Here is a 27,091-nt window from a genome sequence, read left to right as displayed (position 1 = left end):
GTCGTATTACCCTTGGTGTCCTGAATATCATCAAAATATTTTCCTTTCAATATTTCCTTTATCTTTGGGTAAAGAAACAAGTCGTTGGGGGTCAGATCAGGTGAGTGGGGGGGGGAGTTCCAATACAATTATTTGTTTACTGGCTAAAAACTCTCTCACAGACAGTGCTGTGTGAGCTTGGTGCATTGTAGTGATCCAAGAGCCATGAATTGTTGGCAAAAATTCAAGTCGTCTAAATTTTTCATGCAGCCTTTTCAGCACTTCCAAATAGTAAATTTGGTTAACTGTCCAGTTGGTACAAATTAATAATGAATAATTTTTCTGATATCAAAAAAGGTTAGCAACATCATTGCAACAAATTCATGAACTTAATTGTCTGACCTCATATATACTGTATATTTCTTTGGATATACTGTATATATTTCATAATAAGTTGTTAGCATTTTTCTTAAGGGCCTTAAACTATACCTGGCACATTGGTTAATGGTTTTGAGTTTCACCTGCCAGGGACTCTGAGTGTCCTGCTATGGCAGTTATTTGTGTTTCCTGGTTTACGGAGTTGGTGGGGACTGAACAAGTAGGTGATTAAAATGATTGGTGTGAAAGTCGACCAGTGCACTCTTTCAACCAGACCACGTTTTTGCAGCAAGAATGTTTTGAGAAACTAGTTTCAGATCTTCTCCGTCCTCTCAAAGAAGAAGTGTTTATCCTGCAAAGGTTCCCGTCCTTTTCTGTGTATCCCTCTCCCTCAGCTCCTCTTTGCCAGCTGGTCTCTCTCTTTCCAGCCATCCCTGATGGAGCTCTGGACATGGCCGTCTGTGCTGATGAGACAGGGAGTGAGGAGGACCTATATGAGGATATGCACAGCTCCAGCCACCACTACAGCCACTCTGGAGGGGGCGGAGAGCAGCTGGCCATCAATGAGGTAGGGTCAGGGCTGTGTGGGTGAAGGGAGGGGGCTGATATAGATGGCCTGGCCATCAAGGCAACTCCAGTACACTCATGTAGGCTGAGGTGTCCACAGTCTCTGTGTTCTTAGCAGGTGACAGTGGCACTGGTGTGTACACAGCACACTTTCAGCCTGTGGCACTTACTTTAGGATATGGTGTTTATCAGAAGAGCTTGTCCAAATACAGGACTTCCCTGTGCCCTCATGGGGCCTTCAGGGGACCCAGAGTAGCGGGCATGACATCCAGGACCTATGATGTAAGAATACTGGTCTGTTCTACCAAGTAGCCTCTGTAAAGCCATCCTGGATGGAAGAAGCTCTATTTGGTAAAAGGGAGGCTCCTGACCCTCCGACAAGTTGTCTGAGCAGGACTGGGGGCAAGGCAAGTGAAAACTGATTTCTTTCCTATGGATTCCAACAGTTCAGAAAGTGCTGCTGTTGCTTTGACAACTATGTGCAAGTTACTTTTTTTTTTCCTGTTTCTACCTATGCAGAAGAAATTAAACATTAGTAAGAAACTTCATCTAGGCAGAACTGGTCCCCATACCATGTTCTCCATCTGCATTCTCCATGGAGAGATAAATTTTGAGACCTTGACTCTTCTCCATTTTCTCAGTTGTGGTCCTGTTTCTCACCTCACCTTTTGTACTTAATTTGGAAGGGGCTGTTGGACATAATGTGGTAGTGACACAAGCACACATCCAGAACAATACCACGTTCTTCTCCTGGTCAGGATGTGCTGTGTATTTCTCCTTCATTAAAACCAGAATCTGGCCACCTAGGATCTTGCAGCATCCAGAAGACATTTTTTTCCTCAGAAGAGAATCAACTTACAGTTAGCCTTTAACTTCCTGTGAATGAATTGGCCAGTAGGTTTCTCAGAAACCCTTAAGGAGTGTGGTGTCCTCATCACCTTCTCGACAGATGAGCACAGACTGTATATGGCATATGAACTCTTCTTACAGGCCCAGCTCTGAATAATGATTTTAAAGTCATTAAATAATGCTTTATTCAAAATCCATGATGCATAAGGAATAAACATCCAAATAAGTTGATTTTTATAATAAAGCCTTTATTTAAGTGCTTCTCATAAGGTATGTTAAAAATATTATAAAAGTATTCTAATATTATGTCATCTTAAGCACAATTCACAGATAATGGTTTGCTTTTCCTTGAAGACTCAGGCTGCCCTCCTCAGTCTTAGGCCCCAGCCCTGGTGGGAGGCAGCAAGTGCAAGGGGGACACTCTGGGCACTGGAGCCCCCAGACCTAGAGGGGAGATTCCTCCCTGCCAGTGTGGAGCTGTGAGCAGGTAACCCTCTGAACATTGGCTCACTTACTGTAAAGTAGGATAACCACGAGGTTACATGAGGACTGACTGGAATAATGAATGTAAATAACCTGGCATGTGATGGGCTCTCAATAAATCTCCAATGACAGTGTGATTGAAGGAACAAAGAAGGAACACTAACATACAGCTTTTAGAGAATCTGGAGAGTTGTGGGGTCATTTGATTGGCCATCAGTTCTACACTGTTAGAGTTCTTGTGTCTGCTTCTTATACTTGTATCTCCTACCTGGTGGTGAAATTTTTCTGGTCTGTCACCTCTTGCTGTTTGTGAGGCGGGGCTTATGGGGCCCTGGACAAGTTGTTCATTCTAAGATGCTTTGCACAAGGAAAGCCAAGAGCAGGTGAACAAGACCAGCTCACTCAACCGAACGCACCTGAGAGGATTAGGTGGGAGACAAGAAATAAACAGATTAGAGACAAAAAGCTGGGGGCAGGAGGTCCACTCAGTGCTGATGGAAGAGAGTGGCCTCGTTTACTGTTTGTACACAGCTTTTATAGCAAAGAAGCTTTCCTTAGGTAGGGGGTTTTGGGAGCAAGCTCTCCAAAGTGAGACAAAACAGCAAGTAGAAACTGTTAACAGGATGGCATTCCAGTCTGTAACTTTCAAGGTTGTCTGTGACGTTGGCTATTCTATCCAGCGACCTTCCCACGCTGCTCACCCGGGCCTGAGAGCCTGTCAGCTTGCCAGCTGTCAGGCTTAACCCTTACTGCAGCTCTGGTCTCTAACTTTTAAACTGCTCTCCAGATGCTCACCCTAACATGGAGGCCTGTAGCTTGCCAGCTTAAAGCCTCAGTGTCCCTGGCCGATCCCAGCCGGCTCCCCACAAGCAGGACTGCTCTAAAAGCACAAATGGACTCTGGCAGAGGGCACCTTTATGAGGGAAATGCAGGTAATTTCTATTATGAATTGTGTGGCACCATTTTGGCTTGCTTAGAGAATTTGTTTCCTGTTTGGTTCAAAAGTCTTTCTTGGTATTTGACAATACAGCATTTAACGATGCTGTATTGTGTGTTCAGAGAACTCAGTGCTTTCCAGGGTACCTGTCTCCCCTGGATGCTCGGGTGCCTCTGGTGGAAGGATGTGTAACATCGCAGAGAAGGGCTGCCTGGTCAGGCTGGGGAGCCCTTCTAGGGAGACAACAAGCTAACACAGGTGGACGCTGGGCTCCTGAGTTGGCCATACCCTCCAGGCTGCTCTCCCACATGAGACCCACCAGCACTTCTAGATGCTCATGTATAATAAAAAAAACAAGAAATGCTGCCCTAAAAGCCGGCAGCCCAGCCTAAAGTGTAGGGCCTGGGCTTAGAGGCTGACCTCCCTGGGTCTGATCCGCATTCTGCCACTGGCTAGTGGAGGACGTGTGGCAAGTCATTCCCTTCTCAGGGCCTCAGTTTCCTCACTGTGGGTGGATGTGGCACCTGAGCCCCACTGGCAGCTGTAGGAAGGTCACTGTGCGTGGGTGTTTGGAGTACTTTGGGTACTGTTACAATTCTTAGACAGCATTAAATAGATTCAGAAACTCTGAAGAAACATAAAGGGTGATTCTCCATTGACAGGCTGACTCACCTGGTCTTCCAAGAGCAGCAATGTCCCACTGTGCACTCCCTGAATCCTCTGCCACTCACTGCTGTCCACATGAATGGCAATAAGGTTTGCTAGGAGTCAACCTGAGTTTTATATTTGGACATTATAGAAACAACAGATGAAAAGTCTATACTATAGAATATTTGACTTGCTCTAAAATCATATATTCACTTGTAATTGTTTAAGAACATTGGAGTGTTGTGTTCTAAATTTTGACATTTTTTTGTTCATATTAATCTCAGAAGGAGACCACTTCTCAATTTTGTAAGCAGGAGGGAACCCAAAACATGTGGCCTGAAGAGCAGCAGGCACAGGGGAGAAGGGCAAGGCAATTTGGGGGGTACCAAGGAGTGAGTGTATGTGCCCACACACATGTGCACGTGAAGGTTATGGGGTGTTATGTGTATGTGTATGTTGTTGAACAGTTAGTATGTCTTGGGTAATGTCCCAGGCCCTAGCATATAGCTGTGTGGAAGATCAGGACTGTAGGGAGTGTGGGGTGGGCAGTGTGTGTCCATGTGGGCACCTGTATATGCCCTGACAAAAGGGAGAAGGGGGCACAATACCTTGTTCATTCTCTACTTCCTGCACCTAACTTATGCCTTAAGTCTCACGACTGTCCAGTCCCTGCGGCATGAGTTAGCTGCAGTGCCCCAAAATATCCCTCTTTTCTTTCAGCATTGTCTGAAAGCATTGCCTTTTCCAGGTGCCCATGACGTGGGCCTGTCTGCCCAATTCCTCGCCCCCCTCTCACCTTTGCCCAGTCTGGACTGGGCCACCATCTCTACAGTCAGTCCTGAGGGCATCCTTAGCCCAAGGAATTTTTTAAAGATTTTATTGGGGAATTGGGGAAGGGCACAGCGTTAGAGAATTGGGGAAGGGAACATTGTGTTTTTCCAGGACCCATCAGCTCCAAGTCAAGTTGTTGTCCTTCAATCTTAGTTGTGAAGGGCACAACTCAGCTCAAAGTTTAGTCGCCGCTTTTTCAATCTAGTTGCAGGGGGAGCACAGCCCACCACCTATGCAGGAATTGAACTGGCAACCTTGTTGTTAAGAGCATGCACTCTGACCAAGTGAGCCATCAGGCTGCCGATCAGCAGCTCGTGGCCTCTCAGCTCAATGTGTTGTGTTCAGTCTTAGTTGTGGGGAGGTACAGCCCACCATCCCTTATAAGAGTTGAACTAGCAACCTTGTTAAGAGCCCGCGCTCTCACCAGCTGAGCCACCCAGCCACCCATTGGCAGCTCAGCTGCAGCTCAGCTTGGGCGCAGCTCACTGGCCCATGTGGGAATTGAACTGGCGACCCTGTTGCTCAGAGCTCGTGCTCTAACCAACTGAGCAACCCTGCTGGCCCAAGGATTTTATTTCTGAACACCAGAGGGCTGAAAGTAGGACATGTCTTTGGAAGACATTGTTCCTTTTTCATTTGCACCCAGCCCCCCACCCTAAGTTGTGAGATGGGACCAGAGGAGAGGAGGGCACGTTTTCTGGCAGCAGGCCTAGGGTCTCCTAGTACCCACCTCACTGCACTGTGGACAGCAGCATCTTCCCCATGGACCAGCACAGCTGTGTTAAAGGAGGGCACATGTGTGGAGCTGCCCACTCCTTGCATGGCTCTGAGGGCCTTGGTGTGTCCAAGTCTCTTCCAAATACCTGTGCATAGAGTTTCTCTGATGTCCCTGATTCAGGAGGGTTATGGCGGACTGGGGGAAGCTCCTGGATCATTCCGCCAAGAAGAGATAAAGCTGGAGCTACAGGGGAGACAGACATGAAACTTGTCCTCTAGCCTGGAGCCTAAAGCATAGAAGGAGCTCTGCCAATATCAGGCCAGCACAGCAGGCGGGGAGCAGGGCTGCCTGGCCCACCAGGCCACATGGCCACCTGCTGTCCTCGTGCTCCCAGCTTCTTCATGGAACACCTGGAGGACACTGCCAAACACAGTCCTGCTCATGACCATTGGTCTGTGCAGTCATGTGAACTTTGCCTTCAAGCTTTTTTGGCTTTGTGTTTGGTCATGAAAGACATATAAAAAGGCTATTGCCACTGTGTTCCCTGTGGTGTCCCCACAGATCACTAGAATCTGAAGGCTGGGTGCAGGGTGGAGGCTACCTCTCAGTCCTTGGTCCTGGCCCTGGTTCAGAGGTTCTTCTGCCATGTTAAACCCTACCCAGGCTGCTCAGCTGCACACGGGACAGAGGCCTGTCCCAGAACTGGGCCATGGTTGAAGCCCTAAAGTGTGCCCCTGGGGCCAGCATAGCAGCAGGCAGGGTGCAGCCAACCCACAGCACTCAGCACTACACTAACCGGTAGGTCCCAGAACTGCCCTGCCCAGGAACTTGAGCATGCACAGGTCTCTGTGCCCTCCTTCCTGGATGTCTGAAGGCTCTGGAACCACAGGGGCACCAAGAAACATTGACCCAAGTCCAAACCCCACTAAAGGGCATGTCACACAGTCTTACAGAGAAGTGCTGGGATTTGGGGTGGCTGGGAGCTGCCTTCTGCTCCCTTACAATCCTCCTGAGAGCTTCAGAAGAAGTGGATGGTAACGGAAAGAAGACTATTTCCCCCCAACTGGACAGATGGGGCCAGGCTGAACTTTCAGGTCTGAGTGGGGAGACAGCCTTTTCAGACACATTCCCAGCCCTCTTCTGCCACACACACAGGTATCCACACACACATACATCACACATCCACTTGGGGTCTTTAGCAGGATGGTAATATCCACAGGTGCTCTCATCTATACTCACATAAATACAGTGCTGGCACACACACGGAAACTTGAACCTACAGAGACAATGTCACCTATGTGTGAAGACCCACTCTCTACACACAATCCATGGCCCCTCCTGCCTCAGGAGTCACAGTGCTGAGCATGGAGCCTTGAAATCTTTTCCCACTTCTGAATAGCTTTTAAGTCTCAGCCCCATCGGCCACAGCCTTCTGATCCATCAGAGGTGTGTGGTGACTGTGACAGAGCTAGCTAGCCCTTGTGGATGGAATGAGAGACACCAGCACATGATCTTTGAACCCTACAGGGTTAAGGTTGCAGGCTCTGTCAGGGAGGCAGTGGAAAGCCCCCCTTTTTAAAGCTGTTGAACCACGTGCAGAAGAATGAAATTCTGTCCTTATCTCACATCATATAGGAAAATCAACTCAAAATAGATTAAAAATTTAAGCATAAGACCTGAACCCATAAAACTACTAGAAGAAAATGGGAAAAGCTTCTTGACATTGGTCCGGGCAGTGATTTTTTTGGATATGATACAAAAAGCATAGGCAACAAAAGCAAAAATAGACAAGTGGGATTGCATCAAACTAAAACACCTCTGCATAGCAAAGGAAACAAAAGAATGAAAAGGCAACCTGTGGAATGGGGAGACTATATTTGCAAACCACCTATCTAAAAAAATGGTTATATCCAAAATATATAACTAACTCATACGACTCAGTAGCAAAAAATCCAATTTAAAAATGGGCAAAAAGACCTAAATAGACATTTCTCAAAAGAAGACATACAAATGGCCGAAAGGTACATGAAAAGATGTTCAACATCATGAACCATCAGGGAAATGTAAATCAAAACCACAATGAGGTCACCTCACACCTGTTAGAATGGCTATCATCAAAAAGACAACAGAGTATTGGTGAGGATGTGCACTTGTTGGAATGTAAATTGGTGCAGCCGCTGTGGAAAACAGTATGGATATTCCTCAAAAGTTTAAAAACAGGATTACCTTATGATCCCTCAATCCCACTGCTGGGTATTTGCCCAGAGGAAATGAAATCAGGAATTTAAAGAGATATCTGCACCCCCATGTTCATTACAGCATTACTCACAATAGCCAAGATACAGAAACAACATAAATGGATAAAGAAAAAGTGATACATGTATACAATGGGATATTATTCAGCCTTAAAAATAAAAAGAAAGATAGAAATCCTGCTTTTTACTACAACATGGATGGAGCTGGAGGACATTATGCAAGCAAAATAAGCCAGACATATAAAGACATACTGTATGTCCTCACTTACATGTGGAATCTAATAGTCAGACTCAGAAGCAGAGAGTAGAATGCTGGTTGCCAAGGACTGGGGGAGGGGGAATGGGAAGATATTGGTCAGAGGGTACAAAGTTATATGGGATGAATAAATTCTGGAGATCTAATGTACACACAGTATGGTGACTATAGTTAACAATACTGTATTGTACACTTGAAATTTTCTAAGAGCATAGATCTTAAGTGTTGTCACCACACATACACACACAAAACGGTAACTATTGTATGTGAGGTGATGGCTATGGTAATTAGCTTGATTATGATTATTTCACAATGTATACATATATCAAAATATCAAGTTGTACACCTTAAATATATACAATTTTTACTTGTCAATTATACCGCAGTAAAACTGGGGGTGGAGAGTAGTTAGCAGGAGAAGAAACCAGCTGCTTTCCTCCAGGAACAAAATCTGCTCTAATGTGCAAGGTCAGTAAGGGGAGATCCGGAACCAGGCCCTTCCTTGAGTGCCTCAGCGTGGATCAGCCTCACTCTGTCCAGAGTTCAAATCTTGGCTCCACCATCCCTGTATTCATTCCTGTGTGAATTTACGACTGCACGGATTCCCTGACCTTTCAGAGCTGCATTTACTCATCTGTGAAGTGAGGGCCAAGGGCAGTTCTTGGTGTTAGGAATCAGAATCCCTGGCCCATTCCCACGGCACAGGTACGCCTGTATCTGCAAGGCTCCACGACACCCCAAGAGCCACCGTGGTCATCTGTGTACCCCGCCGTCCAGGGGCAGCATCGCTGAATCGGCGGCGCGGAGGTTCCCTAAGCCCTTCCACCGCTGCGCCGAGGGCAGAGCGCTGCGCTTGACTGAGCCTGGGTGACCCGCCCAGCTCAACCCCTTCGGTGCTGGGCTGCAGGCCAGGAGCCTTGGAGCGCACTTGCGGGATGAGCGGGAGACGCCGCCTGGGAGTGCGGTGGCTCCGCCCCTCCGGGCGCTCCCCGCCCCGCTTGCGCCCCTGAGCCACGGGATCGCCGGGCACAAAGCGGAGGCCGCGCGCCATGGCCAGGGTCCCGCAGGCCCGGCGCCGCCCCGCGGCCCCTGGGAGCGCCCTGCGCGCCGTACTGCGCTGCAACCTGCCCCCTGGCGCCCAGCGCGTGGTGGTCTTCGCTGTGCTGGCACTCCTCGTCTTCATCAACGTCGTGCTGGTCTTCCTGCTGGCCTTCCGCTGACCGCCCAGCCAGGCGCTGCGGGCTCCTCCCGGTGAGTGGCGCAACCGTTGTGCACCTCCACGCCGCGGGTCTCCTTCCAGTCCCGCCCAGCCGGTGTCCGCCCGCTCCCTATGCAGTGACTGGCGGCCAGGCCTGGCCCAGCGCGCCCCATACCGACGCCGCCCTGGAGAGGCCTCCCCTTCACGCCTGGGGATGCAGTCGTGCGGAGACTCGGGGGCGTCATGACACATGTGCTAGCGGGTCCTTCCGTGTGTCATCTGAATTGCGCGTGTGTGTGTGTGTGTGTGTGTGTGTGTGTGTGTGTGTGTGTGTGTGTGTGTAAAATGGCGCATCTCTGTGGGTGACTGGAGATGGCTGATGCAGCTGTGGCCTTGCCTCTGCGGTTGTCTGGAAACTATTCATGTGACCACTGTGTGAGCCGAACTGGACATGCATTTCTGCGTGGGTTTGAGAGATCTGTGTGGAAGATGAGCAGGCTCCTCAGCAAATTACCTGCTTTTCCCATTTTATGTCTTAAGATAAGTGGTCTCAGTTAGCTGCCCCCACTTACGGGAAGAGCCCACCTTGCAGGTGGCACCCTGAACAGCCTCCAGCCCTGGCTGCGGCCTGGGGATCTCAGTTCCCAGATTGTCCATTGGAATTCTCCACCAGCTCTCACCTATGAGAGATGAGGTGGAGCAGGGTGGGAAGGGTGGTCAGGGGGGGCACTTCCAGGCAGAGCTTGTTTCCCCAGGCCTGTCAAAATCTCAGGGGCACAGGAGGGGTTGCTGCACCCTGCCCCTGCTTTTGTCTTAGTCTTGAACTTCCTCTTCCCCTACAGCAGTCTCCCACCTGCCCCCACATAAACACCCCATACCTCAGAGCCAGCTTCTACTCCCCATTGCCAGGCCAAGAGTGAACCATCACCCTTGCCCCTTGGCCTGTGTGGAGCGAGTCTTGGCTTCCATGCCGCTGCACCTTGGACGGAGTGTCCTTGAATGGCCCCTGCCTAGAAACCCACCCAAGCGTGCGCCCTGGCAGCGTCTGCACTGTCCTGAAGGTAGAATGTGTCTGTGACCCACGGAGCTGCATTGTCCTGGTGATATCACATAAACAGTTAAAGTCATTGCTGTAACTCATCAGAGTGCCTCCCATCTGTGGATCTACACGAGAGTTTTGTGACCTAGTTGGAGCACATTGTTACTGTGAGCATCGATGAGGACCAAGGCATAGGGACATCAGGGGAGTTTTTCATGGCTTTGTGTCTATCAAGTGCCTCTTGCACTGGCAAAGTGCTAGGACAAGGAAGTGACAAAGGCAACCAACCCCTGCCCCAACCACTACTACCACCAATGGCTTCCAGGTGACTAGGCAGGACAGCTATGGGAGTCTGTCCATAAAGGTGTAAGGAACCTTAGTCTCTTTGGGAAGCCCTACCTCTGTCCCACACCTCTTACTCGCAGCTATATGGGAAACTACCTGTGTAGAATCTCTGCAAGGGCTGGCAGGATAAAGCAGGGGGAGGAGGCACTGGTCCTTACAAGAGGGGCTTAAGCTCAGGGTTCGTTTGAGGGAAATTGGGATGGGGGAGATGCCTATCCCAGTTGATAGCAGGTGGGAACAACCTGGGAAGGGAAACGGTGCACAGCTGGGCTGTTGGCGTGTGTAAGCATTTTTCCTCCTGCCTGGGCTCCAGCAATGAGGGCAGTCTCCATGCCGTCCTAGAGACCTGTGTGTGCAGCTGGTGTGAACTGAGGGTGGACACAATCCACAACCTGGTCTCAGGAGGTCAAAGTGTAGCATCTAGTAGAGAGCTGGATGTGTGCTGACGGGTGCATGTCAGGGCTGTGCAGGAGGGAGGGAGTCTTAGAACACCCAATGTTTCAGGATCAAAACTACAAAATTTAAACATGAAGTTTTGTTCTCTGCTGGAGCCAAACCTCAGGTTACACAAGAAGCTCCAAGAGTGAATTTTTCCACTGTCTCGGTAACTCATCACTCAAAACATACGTCTTCCTGATGCACACACATACTCACCTGAGGTCACATGTGCCCCCTGTCCTGATCCTCACACTCACTCATGGCCACACATGCCCTGTGTCCTGATGCTGATGTCACTTGTGCTCATACACTCCCTCTGTTCTGAAGCTCACATGCACCCATAGTCACTGCCCCTGAATGGGGACATCCACCTGCTGCATTCTTGTTGGCTTACCCAGACCACCTTTGAGTCCTCTGCTTCTTTCTTGTCTTCAAGCCAGAAACCCGAGGCCTGGTGTGCTGGCCTGCTTGTGTGCAGTGTGCACCGAGGCTGCCCTACTGGTGCCTGCTCCCTACATGCAGCAGCCTGGCTCCTCTTATGCCGCCTCACTGAATCCTTTTGTCTTACCCTGTCCATACTGCAGTCAGGATCTCATGATCCTGGGGTCAGGCCTTTCTGCAGAAGAGGACATGCCTGTAGTTGGTCTTTTTAGCTGGGTGAGTCCAGTGGCCCATTGAGGAGACTTGTAGCCTTGAAATAGCCCAGTGCTCTGTGCACAGGGTCTCTGGGTGGACCTCAGGACTGGGCAGCTCCTGAGCTATGCTGCATATGAGAATAGATGTACACACCAGTTTGTGGATTATTCTGAAAAGTGGTTTCAACAGGGTTTGGAGCAGATTTTACCCCCAGAAAACAGAAGAACTGGTAGTTTCTGAACGGACTTGCTCAGGCCGTCTGGGGGAAAGGCCCAGTCTGAGTAGGCTCCTGTGTTTAGGTGGCCCACCCACCGCTCACCCTGCCCATTCAGGGCACAGTGGACACCTGTTAGACAGTGAGTGGAATTCACTCAGGTGGAGACCCAACCAGTCTTGCTAGGCCCTGCTTGTGCCCAGTTTCGATGTGAGGGTGAGCATGCACGCTGTTTGGGAGACCCAGGGAAGGCCCCACTGGGCCTAATGCCAAGGGGGGACTCACCCCAGTGGGGAGCAGGACAAGCAGCTCAGTGCAGAGGGCCTGTCTGGTGATGCCTGAGGCCTTGACTGCTTAGTCACAGAGCCAGCCCATGGCTGTGACAATCAGAGCCATACTTGGTCCCAGAAGAGAGGGGCATGGACCTCACCTCCTGTGTAGTCCTCAGCCTACCCCTCCATCTTGCCCTAAACCCCCAAAGTCATTCATCATTCGAGGAGGAGAAACAGCCCACATTCTAGGAAAGCAGGTGTCAGCCCAGTGGTAAGTGGAGCTGGGTGTGTGAGGACTGCCTGGGATGGTGTGGTCTCTCTGCCTCTCAGGAATGTGATGTGAAGTGCACAGCCATGCAGGATGATGGATCCATGCCAGTTATTTCAGCAGTGAGCAGTTAATGTAAAGGTTTTCATCCAGGTATAAAGTGGTTGACTTGGTAGCCAAGTGCACAAGAGCAGTCCTGAGGTATCTATTACTAAAGTGGCAGCTGTGAGATGTACCAACCTCCCCTAGAGCTAGGGAATAAAAGAAGGGGGGTTGGAATAATTAGAACTGAGAATGCTGTGGGGTTGGGCCCTAGAACTCTGAGGAGGGGTGTTGCCCAGTTGGTGCTGATTGTGGGGAGGTGGGATGCTGTGAGTCTGGTTCTGCAAGTATTCAAAAAACAATGCACATTGGATCCAGCTACTGCCGTGTCTGGGCACCTCTGTATCTGGGTGAAACAGCATTGTTGCTTGTCAGGTGACCACAAAGGTACTGCAAGTCCACAAGAAGCCAGCAGAAAGCAAGGAGCCAGTCCCTTCTCTCCCAGCTTTGTGGTCCCCTCTAATGCCACATGAGAATCTACCAGGGAGCCCCTGGCACAGCACAAATGCAGCTTGCAGTGCCTTAGTCTCAGTATCCCAGAGCAGAACAGAGACGATGGGTGGAGCTGAGAGGCAATAGTTTAATTACTGGCCCGATGGGGATGGGAGTGAGCAACATGATTGACCCTCAGATTCTGTGGCTCACCAAAATCCTAATGGTCAAGTTCAGTTCAGGCTTCATCATGAGCCCTGCCAGTCTAAACATGACCAGGGCATAGCCCTGCCTCCCGAAAAGCAGTTGGCTCTGAGAAAGCCTCTGTCTGCTCCTCTGTGACATGAGTTAGGATTTTCTCTTCCCAGGGCTGCTGAGGGGTGGGAGGCAGAGGGCAGCAGCACTCTACCCCATTAGGAGGTCCATGGCAGCCTTACTGCATTGACCTGCTTGTCCATCGCTCTCTCCACAGCTCATCAGCGATGGCAGTGTGGTCTGTGCTGAAGCACTCTGGGACCACATCACCATGGATGACCAGGAATTGGTCTTCAAAGCTGGGGATGTCATCGAAGTAATGGATGCCACCAACAGAGAGTGGTGGTGGGGCCATGTCGCTGATGGTGAGAGCTGGTTTCCAGCCAGCTTCGTGCAGGTATGGCACCGGCCTGAGTTTCCCCCAAGCCTGTAAACAGCCAATTGGTTCTGCTCAGAAACGCAAGCCTGAGACTGCTCTGGGGCCCGAGGTGCTGGGCGTGGACTTCCCACTTGCAGCTGCAGGGACTACAGGCTACTAGCTGGGTGGGTGGATGTCAGGAAGGCCAGCCCAGGGAGCAGTGATATCCTTCCTCCTCCTTCAGAGCCACCAACTCTGACCCCTGCTCCCATCGCTTCCTCCAGGGGGCCCTCAGTAGTCAGAGAGGTGCGGGTCAGAAATGAAGGTATGTGGATCCCCAGGGGTAACCTGCATGTCCGAATACCACTAACAACTCGGTTTACAAGGCGTTTACTAAGCGCCGTGCAGGACATTCACCTGGGTCCTCTCAGTTGCAACTTTCATAGCAGCCCTGGGAGCTGGGAACCTCACACCTGAGGAAACTGAGCCAAGGACAAATTAAGTCCTTACATAGCCCAAGAGATCACAGGGAGGGGACCCAGCTCCTACCTAAGGGGGACTTTGGTATCCAAGGAAGAGTTCTGGCTCAGACCACATGGCCAGGCAGAGGGCAGTTCAGTGGGTGGGAGGGGCAGGCCCTGGGGTTCAGTTTGTTGCTTCTCCTGTCCACACTCCCTGGATAAACTGCCGGCTCCGCACCCGAAGCCTTTCCTAGTTATGGGTCAGAGAGCCAGCAAGGCGACATCACCACCCACTTTCCTCAGGGCCCCTAGAGAGCCCAGTAGAGCAGGCGCGGGTTCAGAAACGGGAGTGAGTATCCGCTCTGTTCCAAGCGCTGTGCCTAGCATAAGCAGTGTAAGCAGAGGAGGAGGTTCAGGGCATCCTCCTCGGAGGGGGTTGTAAGTCTCAAGTGAAACTGACAGCAGCAGCGGGCATCGAACCTGTTGTCCCTCTGTCCAGATGAGCATTGTTCAGGGGTGGGGGGTGGGCAGCTTCAGGGCCTGCCCAGGATCCTGTGCGCCTTTTGGGCTCTCTAAGCCCCAATTCCTCGCTGCTGCCGCAAAGATTCAGGCGCTGACCCGCCATGTCGTCTGCAGCTGCGGGTGAACCAGGATAAGCCCTCGGACGAGGCCGGGGATGGCAGGGCCGAGGACTTTGGGGCCGAGGACTTTGGGGCCGAGGCACAGAGCAGCAGGGACCAGATGCGTACCAATGTCATCAACGAGATCCTCAGCACCGAAAGGGACTATATCAAACACCTGCGCGACATCTGCGAGGTGAGGCCGGCAGTGCGGTAGAGGTTGGGGCGGGTCCAGAGAGGACCTGACTGCCCCGCCCCTGTCCCCAGGGCTACATCAGGCAGTGTCGCAAGCGCGCCGACATGTTCAACGAGGAGCAGCTGCGCACCATCTTCGGGAACATCGAGGACATCTACCGGTGCCAGAAGGCCTTCGTGAAGGCCCTGGAGCGGAAGTTCAACAGGGAGCGACCCCACCTAAGCGAGCTGGGCGCCTGCTTCCTGGAGCACGTGAGTCTGCCCACCAGGGACCTGCTCCCGCCCCCACCCCTCCCGCCATCCACCTCTAATGGGGGTTCCTCCGCCCCTACGACCCACTACTGCCCCCAGGCCCCAGCCCAGTAGTTGGCTAGAAGTCGCCCTGCAGGCTAACGGCCTGGTAACCTGCTACTCTTTTCCTAGACGCTTCTAGGTCCTACCCCCTCACACTTCAACACTGTTTTAGAAGTGTCTCTGCTTCTGTGGGGGATAAAGCAAGTCAGAGGCGGCTACTTGGAGCAGGGGGCCTGGGCTCAGCCCCAGAAGGATTTCCTTGGGCCAGAGTAGAGGGAATAGGTAGGTTGGGATGCCTGTTGAGCTCCCTAGCAGCTGTTTGTTCATAGCTGATTCGGGGGTTCCTCACACAGTGAACAAGCTGAAATTTATGTGTAATTGACAGTGTGCACTTCCACTCCAGATGCTGGCTGGCATTTAGCCAAGGTTACCGGCCTGGTCTGGGTTAGAGGGACTCTTCCTGGCTTGGCCAGACAGGGAAGGCACATTTCATCCTTCTCCTGTGGCAGTTGTGGGGTTCCATCAGAGACAATGTGGGCTCCTTCCTGGCTACTGCCAGTGGGGGCTGGGAGGGCTCTGCCACCTGTCTCCAGTGGCAGGAGGAGAACTGGGAAGGGAGACCTTGGTCTGTCCACGCACAGGAATGGATGGTGGGTCTGGGCACCTGAGTGAGTATGGGGTTGGGGTCCAGTTATTCAGCAGGCAGAGCTGTGACTGAGGGAACAACAGGAACAGACACTTGATGGACATCGCCTAGTATGACCATCACAGCAAGCCACCACCAGCCAACAGCTGTTACTGCTCACCTAAGTCCATGATATAATAAGTCACTAAATGGCAGACCTGGTAGATACAGCTTAAAAGAAGAAAAAGGCCAGAACTTTGTGAGGAAGAAGCAGGACACTGGGCCAAGGATGAAAACCCAGAAGCACAGCCATGGCCCCTGGCATCAATTTATTTTCTCTCTCTCCTCTCCCTCTCCCTCTTCCTCTCTCCCTCCCTCCCATTTTTGGCCTTGATAGCCTGTCTTTATTAGAATTATTGATTTCATCCAAAAAATATATTTTGACTGATACAGTTAAAATACTTGCCGAGGGCCCTGCCGAGGAAGCTGGTGGTGACAGGGGTATACATATGGCCAGAGTTTTCAGAGGTCTTTTACATCCCTGGGCGTGATTCCCATAGCTTGTGCCTGAGCAGTAGGTAGAGGGTTGAGCCCAGCTCCCTCCTTCTGTACACAGGCAGGATTGCCTGGGGGGAGGAGACAGCCATCCTAACCTCCAGCTGTGCCCCCACCCCCCACCCCAGCAAGCCAACTTCCAGATCTATTCGGAGTATTGCAACAACCACCCCAATGCCTGTGTGGAGCTCTCGAGGCTCAGCAAGCTCAGCAAGTACCTGTACTTCTTTGAGGCCTGCCGGCTGCTGCAGAAGATGATTGACATCTCCCTGGACGGATTCCTGCTGACGCCTGTGCAGAAGATCTGCAAGTACCCTCTGCAGCTGGCCGAGCTGCTCAAGTACACTCACCCCCAACACAGGTAGGCGGCACAGCAGAGACTGGGGCCGCAGCCTGAGGCTCCTCACACCTGGAGTCAGCCCGTTTGTTGAGTGCTCCTAGTGTGCTGGGCACTGCTGTAGGCCCTGGGGTGACAGCAGAGTAAAACCATCCCTGCTCTTGAGAGCTATCGGTGGGCTGAGGGAAGAGGACATAAAGGATATACGTTCTGCTCTGTACAACCTTTATGGAGAATATGGTGGTGTGCATTGACAGACCAAGGGCACAGCCCCAGAGAGCAGCAGGTTGGGGGGGGGGGGGGGGAAGGCGGGGCTCCAGGAGGCTCCCAGCCCTTCTCCTCTCTCCATGTCACAGCCCTTCTCCATCTCTGTTCTGCCCCAGGGATTTCAGGGATGTGAAAGCTGCCTTACATGCCATGAAGAATGTGGCCCGGCTTATCAACGAACGGAAACGGAGACTTGAAAACATTGACAAGATTGCTCAGTGGCAGAGCTCCATCGAGGACTGGGAGGTGAGAGAGCCCAACACCCCAGCAAATACCATGGGGCTTGGCCACTAGCTTTAAAATCATACTTGCTCCTGAAAACTCTAGGAGAGAGCTGGGACTGTGCTCCTGGAGCTAGCAACAGGAGTTGGTGTTAGAAAACCTGGTTCTCTGCCTGGGTGACCCACCTGAGCACAGAGTCCAGGCCCATAGTGCCTTCGTGCCACCTCCCAGAACAGGCCTGGTGGCCTCCTTCCTAGTGAAGTGAGGGGAGGAGGGATTTTTTTTGGGGGGGGTGTCACCCTGTTACACAGCCACAGAGGGAAGTCCCATGCTGTTCCCAAAGTGTAGCCAGCCAGCCCAGCAAGAGAAACTGTTCCTCTGCCCTCAAGGGACAGGCCACATCTGAAAAAATGATCACCACTAATCAGAGCTTCTTGGTTACGTTTTCCTTGCTTGCGCAGTCCCCTAGTACCCACCAATCTTGTCTTATCAGGCAACATGGAGGCCTGAATGGTGACATTCCTGTCCTCCAGAGGCATCCCTGTCCTGTTCTCTCCACCCCCACCACCAGCCATAAAATGTTATAAAAATACACCTTCCAGGGCCTCACCCTAGAAATATGGAATTACCGTATTTGCCGGCGTATAAGACGACTCGGCGTATAAGACGACCCCCTAACATTTCCACTCAAAATACACAGTTTGTTATATGGTCGGTTGTGTGCGATTTTGCGAGTGTGGTAAAATCGCATAACAGCAAAATCGCATAACAGCCGAGCATACACCCAGCAGCGCTGCTGATGCCTGAACGGTATGTGGAATGAAGTGGGCGGGCATCGGGAGGCCACTATGGCACGGGGCAAGCACTATGGGCAGTCTATCTGAAGTGTGCCTGGCGTATAAGACGACCCCCCACTTGGAGGCATATTTTTCAGGGCCAAAAAATCGTCTTATACGCCGGCAAATACGGTAGACTCCCTGTGGGTTTTGTTTTGTTTTTTTGTCTTCCTGGAGATTGGTTCTGAGGCCCAGCCCTGTCCCAAACTAAAAGTCTGCCAACAACTCCTTGTGGTTTGCATTTTCCAGGAGGAGCCCCAAGGGGACAGGCCTTAGCCTAAAAGTGTGAAGTCTGAGGCTGGGACTTCAGGTACTGAACACATTTAGCTGGGACCAAGGTGTTCTTCTAAAGGAAACCCCTATAAGACCAACCTCAGAGATGACCTCCAGCTAGGTCTAATTATTGTCTTGGACAGCACCATCCAATTGAATTATCATGTGAGCCACATGGGGAATTTTACATGTTAAAGAAAAAAAATTAAACAGGTGAAACTAACTTTGATGTTTTATTTAACTTATATCCAAAATATCATTTCAACATGTAATTAACGTGTCATTAGTGAACTATTTCGCATTCTTTGTCTCATACTGTCTTCAGAATCAGTGTGTATTTTACTTACATGGCATCTCAATAGGGATTAGCCACATTTCACATGCTCACGCCACTGGCTGCCGTGGAGCCCATTTTGCAGAGCCAGCCAACTTACAGGTCAAACCACCTTTCTACTCCCCACCTCACTGCCCCCTCCACTTCCTTGGCTTTCATGAGCAGCCCTCTATGGCCTGCTGCTTGCAGCAAACCCTGGTGGGACCGCAGGCAGGCAGGACCAGTGGCAAACACCCCCCTCCAACAATGCAGGCAGGGCACAGAGCCCAACAAGGGGTTTCCTCTCAGCTCCAGGTGAGGCACTCAGCTCATGGCTTTCCTTGGGATGCTCCAGGGGGAAGATCTCCTTGTCAGGAGCTCAGAACTCATCTACTCAGGGGAGCTGACTCGTGTTACACAGCCACAAGCCAAGACCCAGCAGAGGATGTTTTTTCTCTTTGACCACCAGCTCATCTACTGTAAAAAGGTACCAGAGTCACTTCCCTACTGGACAGACTGTTTAGAGCAGGAATGGAGAAGTGAAACTGAGGGCTGGGAGCAGCTGCCTAGAAAAAACATCCCTTTCCCAGGAGCCCCAAGTACAGATGGCCCTTCCTGTTCAGGCCCTGAGGGCCAGAATGAAGGTGGCTTTCTGTAGAGAGCCTAGTAGCCCAGGGCCCAGCTGACCAGGTCCAGTGCTGCTGAGAACACCCGCCTTACTGACTGAGCCTGCCTGTTTCTCTATACCTCAGCTTCCGCTCCCCACACCTGGGGTCCTCTGCCCCAGCAGCCTCCCTGCTTCCTCTGTGCTGCGAGCTTCTTTTTCCAAAATGGCCCAATGGCCCTGTCCAGAAGCCCTCCTGATCACTGGCTCCAGGCCTGGTCCTGGTGTACCTGGCACTCTTCTCTGCTGTGCACCTGGCCCTGGCCCACTGACTGTTTCCATGGCCACCTCCCCATGAAACTGCAGGTGCCTTCAAGACCCCCAGGCCAGCCAGTGACTTAGCTGGAGGAGCAAGGCTCCTCATCCTAGGTCAGGCAGTTGGGGTCCACACCAGGCTCCCTCTGCCCTTGTGAGCTCATCATCTGATGGGGAGGTAGGTGCAACAGAGAGTGAGGTAGGGCCTTGGGCATGTCAGGAGGGCGGACCGGAGGCCAGGGAGGGGCCTGACTAACAGGCTGGCTGGCAGCTCCCGGTGTCTGTGGCAGGACCTTCTCCGCCGGGACGTGCTGTACTACAAGGGCCGAGTGGACATGGATGGCCTGGAGGTCCTGGACCTAGAGGACAGAAAGGACAGAGACCTCCATGTGAGCATCAGGAACGCCTTTCGGCTGCACCATGGCACCACGGGGGAGAGCCATCTGCTGTGTGCCCGGAAGCCCGAGCAGAAGCAGCACTGGCTCAAGGCCTTCGCCAGGGAGAGGGAGCAGGTGCAGCTGGACCATGAGACAGGTGCGCGACCCCTCAGCTCTGCTTTGCCCTGCTCTGAGGGCCCACAAGGCCTGCTCGCCCCCGAATACAAGGGGGTCAGGAAAATCAGACTGGGACAGCATGTCACATTGCGTAGTGCCTTGGGTTTGGCAAGTCTCCAGAGCACCTCTTGGGTGCAGGCCCAGGGCAAGGGTCTGCTGGCCATACAAGTGCATGCACTCAGAGCGGTGGGCCAGCCCTCTGTTCAGCTGCAGGGATGTGGGAGAGCCCCTTTACAGCACAAACCCTGGGAGAACACTGGAGCAGGAAGTGGGGCTGGCCTCCAGAAGCCTGTTCTACCCCCACATGAGCAGGGCACCCCCGATTGCATCCCCTCCTGTCTGTGTTTGGTCTCAAGAGGCCCTGGGCCTCCACTCAGCAGTGACCAGGCTGGCTCCTGGCCTGGGAAATAGCCTCCACCACAGTGGGGAGAGGGGACACAGGCACTGGACATGTCGGGGATCAGATGACAAATGAGGGAGGGCAAGGGAGCATGCTGGGAGGGCCCCCAACCTGGGCACCAGAGCCTCTGCCTGGCTGGCTGAGCAACAGTCCCTATAGCTGGATGGGCCCCAAGCTCCGTGGAAGGTACAGGGTACAGGAGACTGCACCAGTGCCAGGAAGCACAGGACAAGAGGCCCCTGGGCCGGGGAGGAGGGGGAAGTGGAAAGGCATCCAAATCATCACAGGGAAGCCAGGGTCCCATTTGCGCCCTTCCCTCCAGGCTTCTCCATTACTGAGCTGCAGAGAAAGCAGGCCATGCTGAATGCCAGCAAGCAGCAGGCAGCTTGGAAGCCCAAAGGTAAGAGGTGGTGGTCCCATGTCCACCCACCGCAGCCTGGCCCAAGCCACCACTGAACCCTTCTCTGACCCGCAAAGCCAAGTCGGCTAACAGCTGGGTCCTCAATGACCCACTGCCCTTTGCAGGAGTTTGTTCCCAAAGGTTGTTGGTAAGGGGCTGCCGGTGATGAAACTTGTGTCAGTCTGCAGTTGACATTCTTTCTTTCAATCCCCTCACACCCTTCAGAGCAGCACCATTAGTCTTACTTCTCCAGGCAGGCCTCTCACAACTACCTAGAAGGCGCTCACACCCCATTCCTACAGAGATATGGCCAAGCCTTGCACAGGGTCTGTGCTTTGGAGAAATGTCAGGGCCCGTCTTCCCAGGCCCCTGGGTGTGGTCAGCCCCATAGGAAGCTAGCTCCCTACTATGGGGTCTGAGACAGGGCCTTGGGACAGGGCCCATGCCACCCCCCAGAGCAGAGGATGCCACTGTGCCCTGTGTCACCGGCTCCCTAAGCACCTCCATAACCCCGGCTCTTTTTTCTTAACCAGCCCTTGGCCGGCCCTACTACCTTATGCGTCAGAAGCACCCAGTACTGCCTGCCAGCCTGCCCCAGCAACAGGTCTTGGTGCTGGCAGAGCCCAAGCGGAAGACATCCACTTTCTGGCACAGCATTAGCCAGCTGGCACCCTTCCACAAGTGAACCTACACCCCCCAACAGCACGTCTGGACCTGTGCTGCCAGCATGCCTCCAGTTTCCCTCACCAAGGCCCACCCACAGCATCCGGTCCTTCTCTGCCTGTCCTGCAAACTGGAGATGAGCAGGGCTGAGTAAGGGAGGGGCTCGCTGGCAGCAGTACATGCCAGGTTTTGCAGCTCTACTCTTGGTTCTGCCCCACTACCAGTGCACTAAAGACACCGAATGGACAGGTGGGAAGCCCCACAGCACAGGAACCTTCCGCCACTATCTCTGGACCTTTGCGGGGCCTCCTGGGAGCCACAGCTCAGAACCACCAGCCAGGCAAATGTACGTGAGAAAACTGGCCACTTTGGACCCTCTTCTTTGGACATCATCCCTCCTCCTCCTCTGTGCAGAAGGCCGACTGCTTTCCACCACTTGGAAAGCTGGGCTGTGTGCCCCTCTACTCTCCAATTCTCCTTGCAGGCCCCCCAACTGATAGTGGCAGCTGGCATACCTGGAGGGTGGGAACCAGGAATTCTGTGCACAACGTCTGGTCCCAGAGGACCCCATCTTACCTACTGGTCCCTCTCTAGGTTCTCCTGGCTGTTGGACACCTCACTTGTGATGTGTTTACCGTGGAAAGAAAGAATGTAGTCAGCTGCATGTTTCCATCAGGGTTTGTGACCAGTCTACATGTAGCTGTGTTGATTCCAGAACCTGATTCTGGTTTTTTGTTCAGATTTTGTTTTTCTAACAATGGAGAAAAGAATTGTTAGTGATACAGGAAGACTGCCTTACCCTAAATGGGCATGAGAAGCCATAAGGACTGAGTTCTGGCCCAATACCCAGGACTGACCCACAAGGTTAGTGGGCATGTGGGCTAGAGGGAAGCCCACACCCGCAGGGAGGGGGCGCCTAAGAGAGCGGCCCAGGCCTCACTTGTGGGTATGGAGCAGAGCCTCCCCTCTGGCCCATGGGAATTCAGCAGCATGTAGTGACTCTTGCACTATACCTTCTCTAAGCCAGAAACTACATTTAATTTCATAAAGAAACATGAAAAATAAGCTGGTGACCAGCCCGTTTTCTGTTGGTGTCTGCATTGTCTTCTCTCTATGCCCACCCTTCCATGTCCCCTATCTGTCTCTGCACCAGGCCTTCCCTTACCCTGGAGGACTGAGCCCAGCAGTGCCCAGAGGTGGGGTGAGGGCTCACCTAGTTGAGACCATGCCTCAGGGCTTTGGTGGAGAGGCTAAGGTGGCCAGGCTAAGTGCCTCTGAGAGGCTCAAGGCAGCTGGGAGGACAGCATGGGGCCTGGGATCCGTCCAGGTGTGGATTACAGCTGGCTCAGATCCTCCCTCCCCCTTGGGCCTGGAAGCCCACAACCTCCCCGACAGCTCCCAGTCTGTTGAACTGAAGTTAGCAAATGTGAGTTTGGGGAGACAGGCAATCCATAACCTTTCTGGGTCTCAGCATCTTCCTTAGTGAAAGGGGAAGAAAGTGTCTTTCCAGGAGTACCTGGGCCATAGGACCAGGAGAAACGAAATGAGGGTGGCTTCCCTCCCCTTCCCACCTGGGAAACAGTCCCCACAACCTGCTGCCTCCACACACCTTTACACACTGCCAAGGTCAAAAGTGCATGGCTTAAGTTGGGAAGCAGCTGAGCACAAGGGCCTATGCCCAAAACCCCTGGAGTTCTCAACTTGAGAGAAGTTAAACCACCTCCCAGCCAGGCAAACCATCTTGAGACCAAACAAAACCTACAAGGAAAAATCATGACAACCACAATATGCAACACAAGTCAATCTTTATTGAAAACTGCAGTATTAATACATAACTCTTGTTACAATAAACGTGCTTTTAAGAATTTTAAATCTGAGCTCATCTACTCATCAGATTGCATAAAAAATTAAAATAGTATGAATTTATACATAATGGGCCTGGCTCAGGATGGATGTTCCATTCCTTTGTATTGACTGACACCTAAGTTCAATGCAGAGGTGAGGGATGCCTTTAATACTGGAAGACAATGCCGACTTCAGCTTAAAAATGTACTAAGAGAACAATCTAAAAAAACACTATTTAAAAATCATAAAAATTTTTTTTCAAAGGAACCATTTCCTAGTCAGTCACAACCCATGTGGCTCCTTGGGGTCTCTCCTTCGAGTGACTGTCAGAGCAACCCTGAAGGGTGCACAGCAGTGCTGGCCTCAGACCCAGTCCGATTATATATTAGTCTGCACAAGGACTCCAGGAGACTCCAACAGGGCTCAGGAGAGCGAGACGAGCCACCAGTTCTCTCCAACCTGCAGCACAATCCTGGAGCACACCATGTCCTACAGCCCATTTGGGTTCCCTGGATAGAGATGACCACCTCTCCTCTGTCCCTGTCCCAAGTGAGTTGACTTTAGTCGTGGAACTCATATAAAGTGACCCCCACAGATTTTCTGTTCTTTAAGTGAATGGGGTGGGGAAAGAGACAAATCCTCTGAAACATGTAAGATCAATTTTGCAACTTTCTACCCAAAAAGATCAGACCCTCCTTTGCAGCATGTTATCTGCAGTCTATTCAAGTCTGTTAAACCTTCAGAAAGCTCAGGATGAGTAATTAACAGCTCAGGGTAACACGGAAACACACACACACGGACACACACACACACACACACACACACACACACACACACACACACACACACACACACACACACGTGATATGCTAGAGAAGAGAGCTAAGCAGTCTGACCTCCTAAGCCAACCAGAATCCTCTTTACAGATACTCCCTCACACACACTTAGAAAGCACCAGAGAAGAGCCAGAAGTTGCCTCCCACCTCAAAACCTGCCCTTGTTCCCCCTGGAGGGTGTCAGACAAGCATTCTGTCCTGTCTGGCAATGCCCAAGTTGGCAATGACTGGGGTGTCCAGCCATTAGCTGCCAGATGGAGAAGGTGGCTGAGCTGGTCAGAGTAATACTGTTTCCAAATGTTTCCAAAGGACAGGAGAAGTCTGGATTTCCTTTGTAAAGTAGGCTGGTGCTGGTGCATGCCATCCTTGTACCACCACTGGCAGGCACATTCACAGAAGCCCATATGACCACTGCCACTTATGACCATATCCAAAGTGCCTGAAGAATATATTTCCCCTCATTATGGAGGGGATGATGCCACCAGACAGAGCCAGGCACTATCTGTCCAGCTTGGGAAGGGCAGGTGCTTCATGACCAGGCACCCAGCCCAAGCCTCAGGGCCACCTTTAATCTCCTGTAAATACTACATCTGCATTGTACTCAAGAAACAAACTAACAGAATAGCAACTGATAGGCCCAGTAACCACGGCCAACAAGAACGTTCTGAAGAGATTAACACGGGAGATATCGAAAAGGTTCTAGAAGTGCCTCCATGCCTGTGACCACGAGTGGCCCTGGCCCTGATGGTGGCCTCCCTTCTCAGAGGCAGCAAGTTGATGGGACCATTGCTCGCTCACCACTAAACAGTCATCCAGCCCAAGTCCAAACAAGATTTCCATAAGCAGAGAAATGGACCTCCTTAATAAACCTTAGGGGAAAGGCTATAAAACAAAAAATGTAAATATCCATGATGATGTCCATGTTTAACAGAATTATGTCCTTTGCTTGCCTGTCTCAACTTCTAAAAGAACTATAATTCAGCTGAAAGATTCTCAAATTAGGAATGCTATATACAATAAAAGCAAAATTTCTCTACATGTTCTACTGTTGTGCTTGGGGCATCAAATTATTCAACTTTATAACAGGACTTCTATTCTTTAATTTTACTGGTAGCAATTTAAAATGTTCTAAAATGACAAACTACAATAGTTTTACTATTCCTTTGTCCAGATTCTTACATGCAGACAAGATCTACCTTTCACCATATCTGATAGCTGGTGCCCCAATAATTTCAAAATTGAAAAGATGTATTCCATAACAAGAAAATATTTGATAGTGTCCCAACTCAACCAGACAAAAAGGAAAAGAGGCTTTCTAAAAATTATGGGGGGTGGGGTGGGGGAGTATTAATGAAGCTGATATAAATGGGGGAAATGCAACCCACTCTTCTCTTTCTCTTGAAACCATTTAATTCAGTGCTTGTGAAAACACTCACCCCGAGTGTGCCAGTCTCAAGCAAGCCTGAAGAAACAGCCTATATACCTTTTTACAGCTTCTTTCAACTAAATTCAAATGACTCTACCCTTTATAGGTAGTCGTGTGCGTGTGTGCGTGTGTGTTCTCATTTTGTTGTTTGGGGCTTTTTTAAAGCATACACTAAAATCCTATTCTCTCCTATCTACAATAGTACGCTAAACTGGGGTACCTGATTTCTCCATTGCTTGCTCAGTTCAGCCCCTGGAGCCCTTAGAACCTATTGATATTATAAACCATCCACTATCCAGATGGAATCACCAACACAGAGTTTAAGAAGCGGACACAAACTGTGTACCTGGGGTAGATGGCTGCTACTGTGTGCGCGCGTGCACACACACACACAGGTTAAGTGCTCATGAGGCAATTTAAAGTACTTATCAGTTAAACACATCATGTTAACAGACATTAGTGATAAGGAAACTTTTCTTTACAATGATCCATGCAAAAATATTACTAAACTTCTTATAAAATAAAATGTGAAAAAAAATTATAAAGAGTACTTACTATAAAAAATAAGGTTACCGAAGGCTGAGAGGTCAGGTGTCCCATTCACCAACCACCATTGGATGCCAAACCAGAGCTAAAGCCCTGACGTAGATGCCAGGGACGTAAGAAGAGCAGGGTCCACTCCGCAGCCAAAGCATACAGCACTTGAAATGATGGGGTGGGACAGGCACACATACCCCACCCTGCCTGACAGGCTGCTGAGAGGGAACACACCCTCTCCTCCTAACCCCTGACCCTATCTGAGAATAGACTCACTTCCATCAATACAAATGGGGCACATTTGGGCCGGCTGAGTGGCTCAGTTGGTTAAGAGCTCGCTCAAGAGTTTGAGCTCTGAGCAACAGCGATTCGAGTCCAGCCCGAGCTGAGCAGCCGCTGAGCTGCCAATAGGTAGCAGGATGGCTCAGCTTAAAAAACAAACAAAAAAACAAACAAACAAATGGGGCACATTTAGCCCCCCCCACCAAAAAAAAATAAAAAAATCCTGGGTTTCTTATGTACAATATTCATATTTTAAACACAAAATCCTTTCCAAAACAAATCTTCCTGGCAAGCGAATGCACTCTGATGCCGCCTGGCACTTTCCTGTCCGTACCTGCTTTGTGCCGAGTGCCCTCAGCTGCACGAAGAGATGACACAAGAGGTCACAGACGACGGGCATCAGCCCTGCCCGCGCACCTCCCATACCCATCTCTAGACGGTCTCAGAGCATGAGTCCTCATCAAGTGGACAGGCTCCATACAACTGTGGCCCTACCTCTCTACAACAGTCAGGTTCAAATACAGTTGTGTTCCCTTTTAATAGTTCTTAAATATACATCTTTCTTCAGAACAGAGCTGAAATGTTTGCCCTTCTTCGTGGGGGGAGAACAGCAATGCCTACCTATGTTTTCAGCTGACTCACTCATTTCTCAAGAAAGTAAAAAGAGGAATTATTTGCTAACCTAAATCAAGGAGAGGCCAAAATCTCCTCCAAGTGTGGCTGTTTCTCTTTCACGTATTTTCCATCCCAAGAAAATTTACCTCTACACAGCG

At 51.1% G+C, this 27,091-nt stretch overlaps 1 protein-coding gene across 4 annotated transcripts in view; it reads left to right on the top strand.

Moving 5' to 3' along the window:
- The window catches only part of ARHGEF4 (Rho guanine nucleotide exchange factor 4), an 83,397-nt gene extending 61,339 nt beyond the window's left edge, over positions 1-22,058 (top strand). The window contains exons 2-11 of one of the 4 annotated variants that reach the window (XR_002122428.1): positions 786-925; positions 13,318-13,497; positions 14,556-14,735; positions 14,807-14,986; positions 16,337-16,569; positions 16,929-17,058; positions 18,812-18,943; positions 19,647-19,909; positions 20,652-20,729; positions 21,263-21,279. Coding sequence is in view for 3 of the 4 variants with exons in the window: in XM_019629405.1 (XP_019484950.1) it covers positions 786-925; positions 13,318-13,497; positions 14,556-14,735; positions 14,807-14,986; positions 16,337-16,569; positions 16,929-17,058; positions 18,812-18,943; positions 19,666-19,909; positions 20,652-20,729; positions 21,263-21,414 (1,649 nt within the window). In the remaining variant the exon portion in view is untranslated. Of the gene's footprint in view, positions 1-785; positions 926-13,317; positions 13,498-14,555; positions 14,736-14,806; positions 14,987-16,336; positions 16,570-16,928; positions 17,059-18,811; positions 18,944-19,646; positions 19,910-20,651; positions 20,730-21,262 lie in introns of all 4 variants that reach the window. The other 3 variants (XM_019629406.1, XM_019629405.1, XM_019629407.1) reach the window with 3 other exon arrangements.
- Positions 22,059-27,091: the final 5,033 nt, after the last annotated feature.

Source organism: Hipposideros armiger, unplaced genomic scaffold (genome assembly GCF_001890085.2).
Source record: "Hipposideros armiger isolate ML-2016 unplaced genomic scaffold, ASM189008v1 scaffold_853, whole genome shotgun sequence".
Classification (NCBI taxonomy): Eukaryota; Metazoa; Chordata; class Mammalia; order Chiroptera; family Hipposideridae; genus Hipposideros; species Hipposideros armiger.
This window is presented reverse-complemented; position numbering and strand designations above follow the sequence as displayed.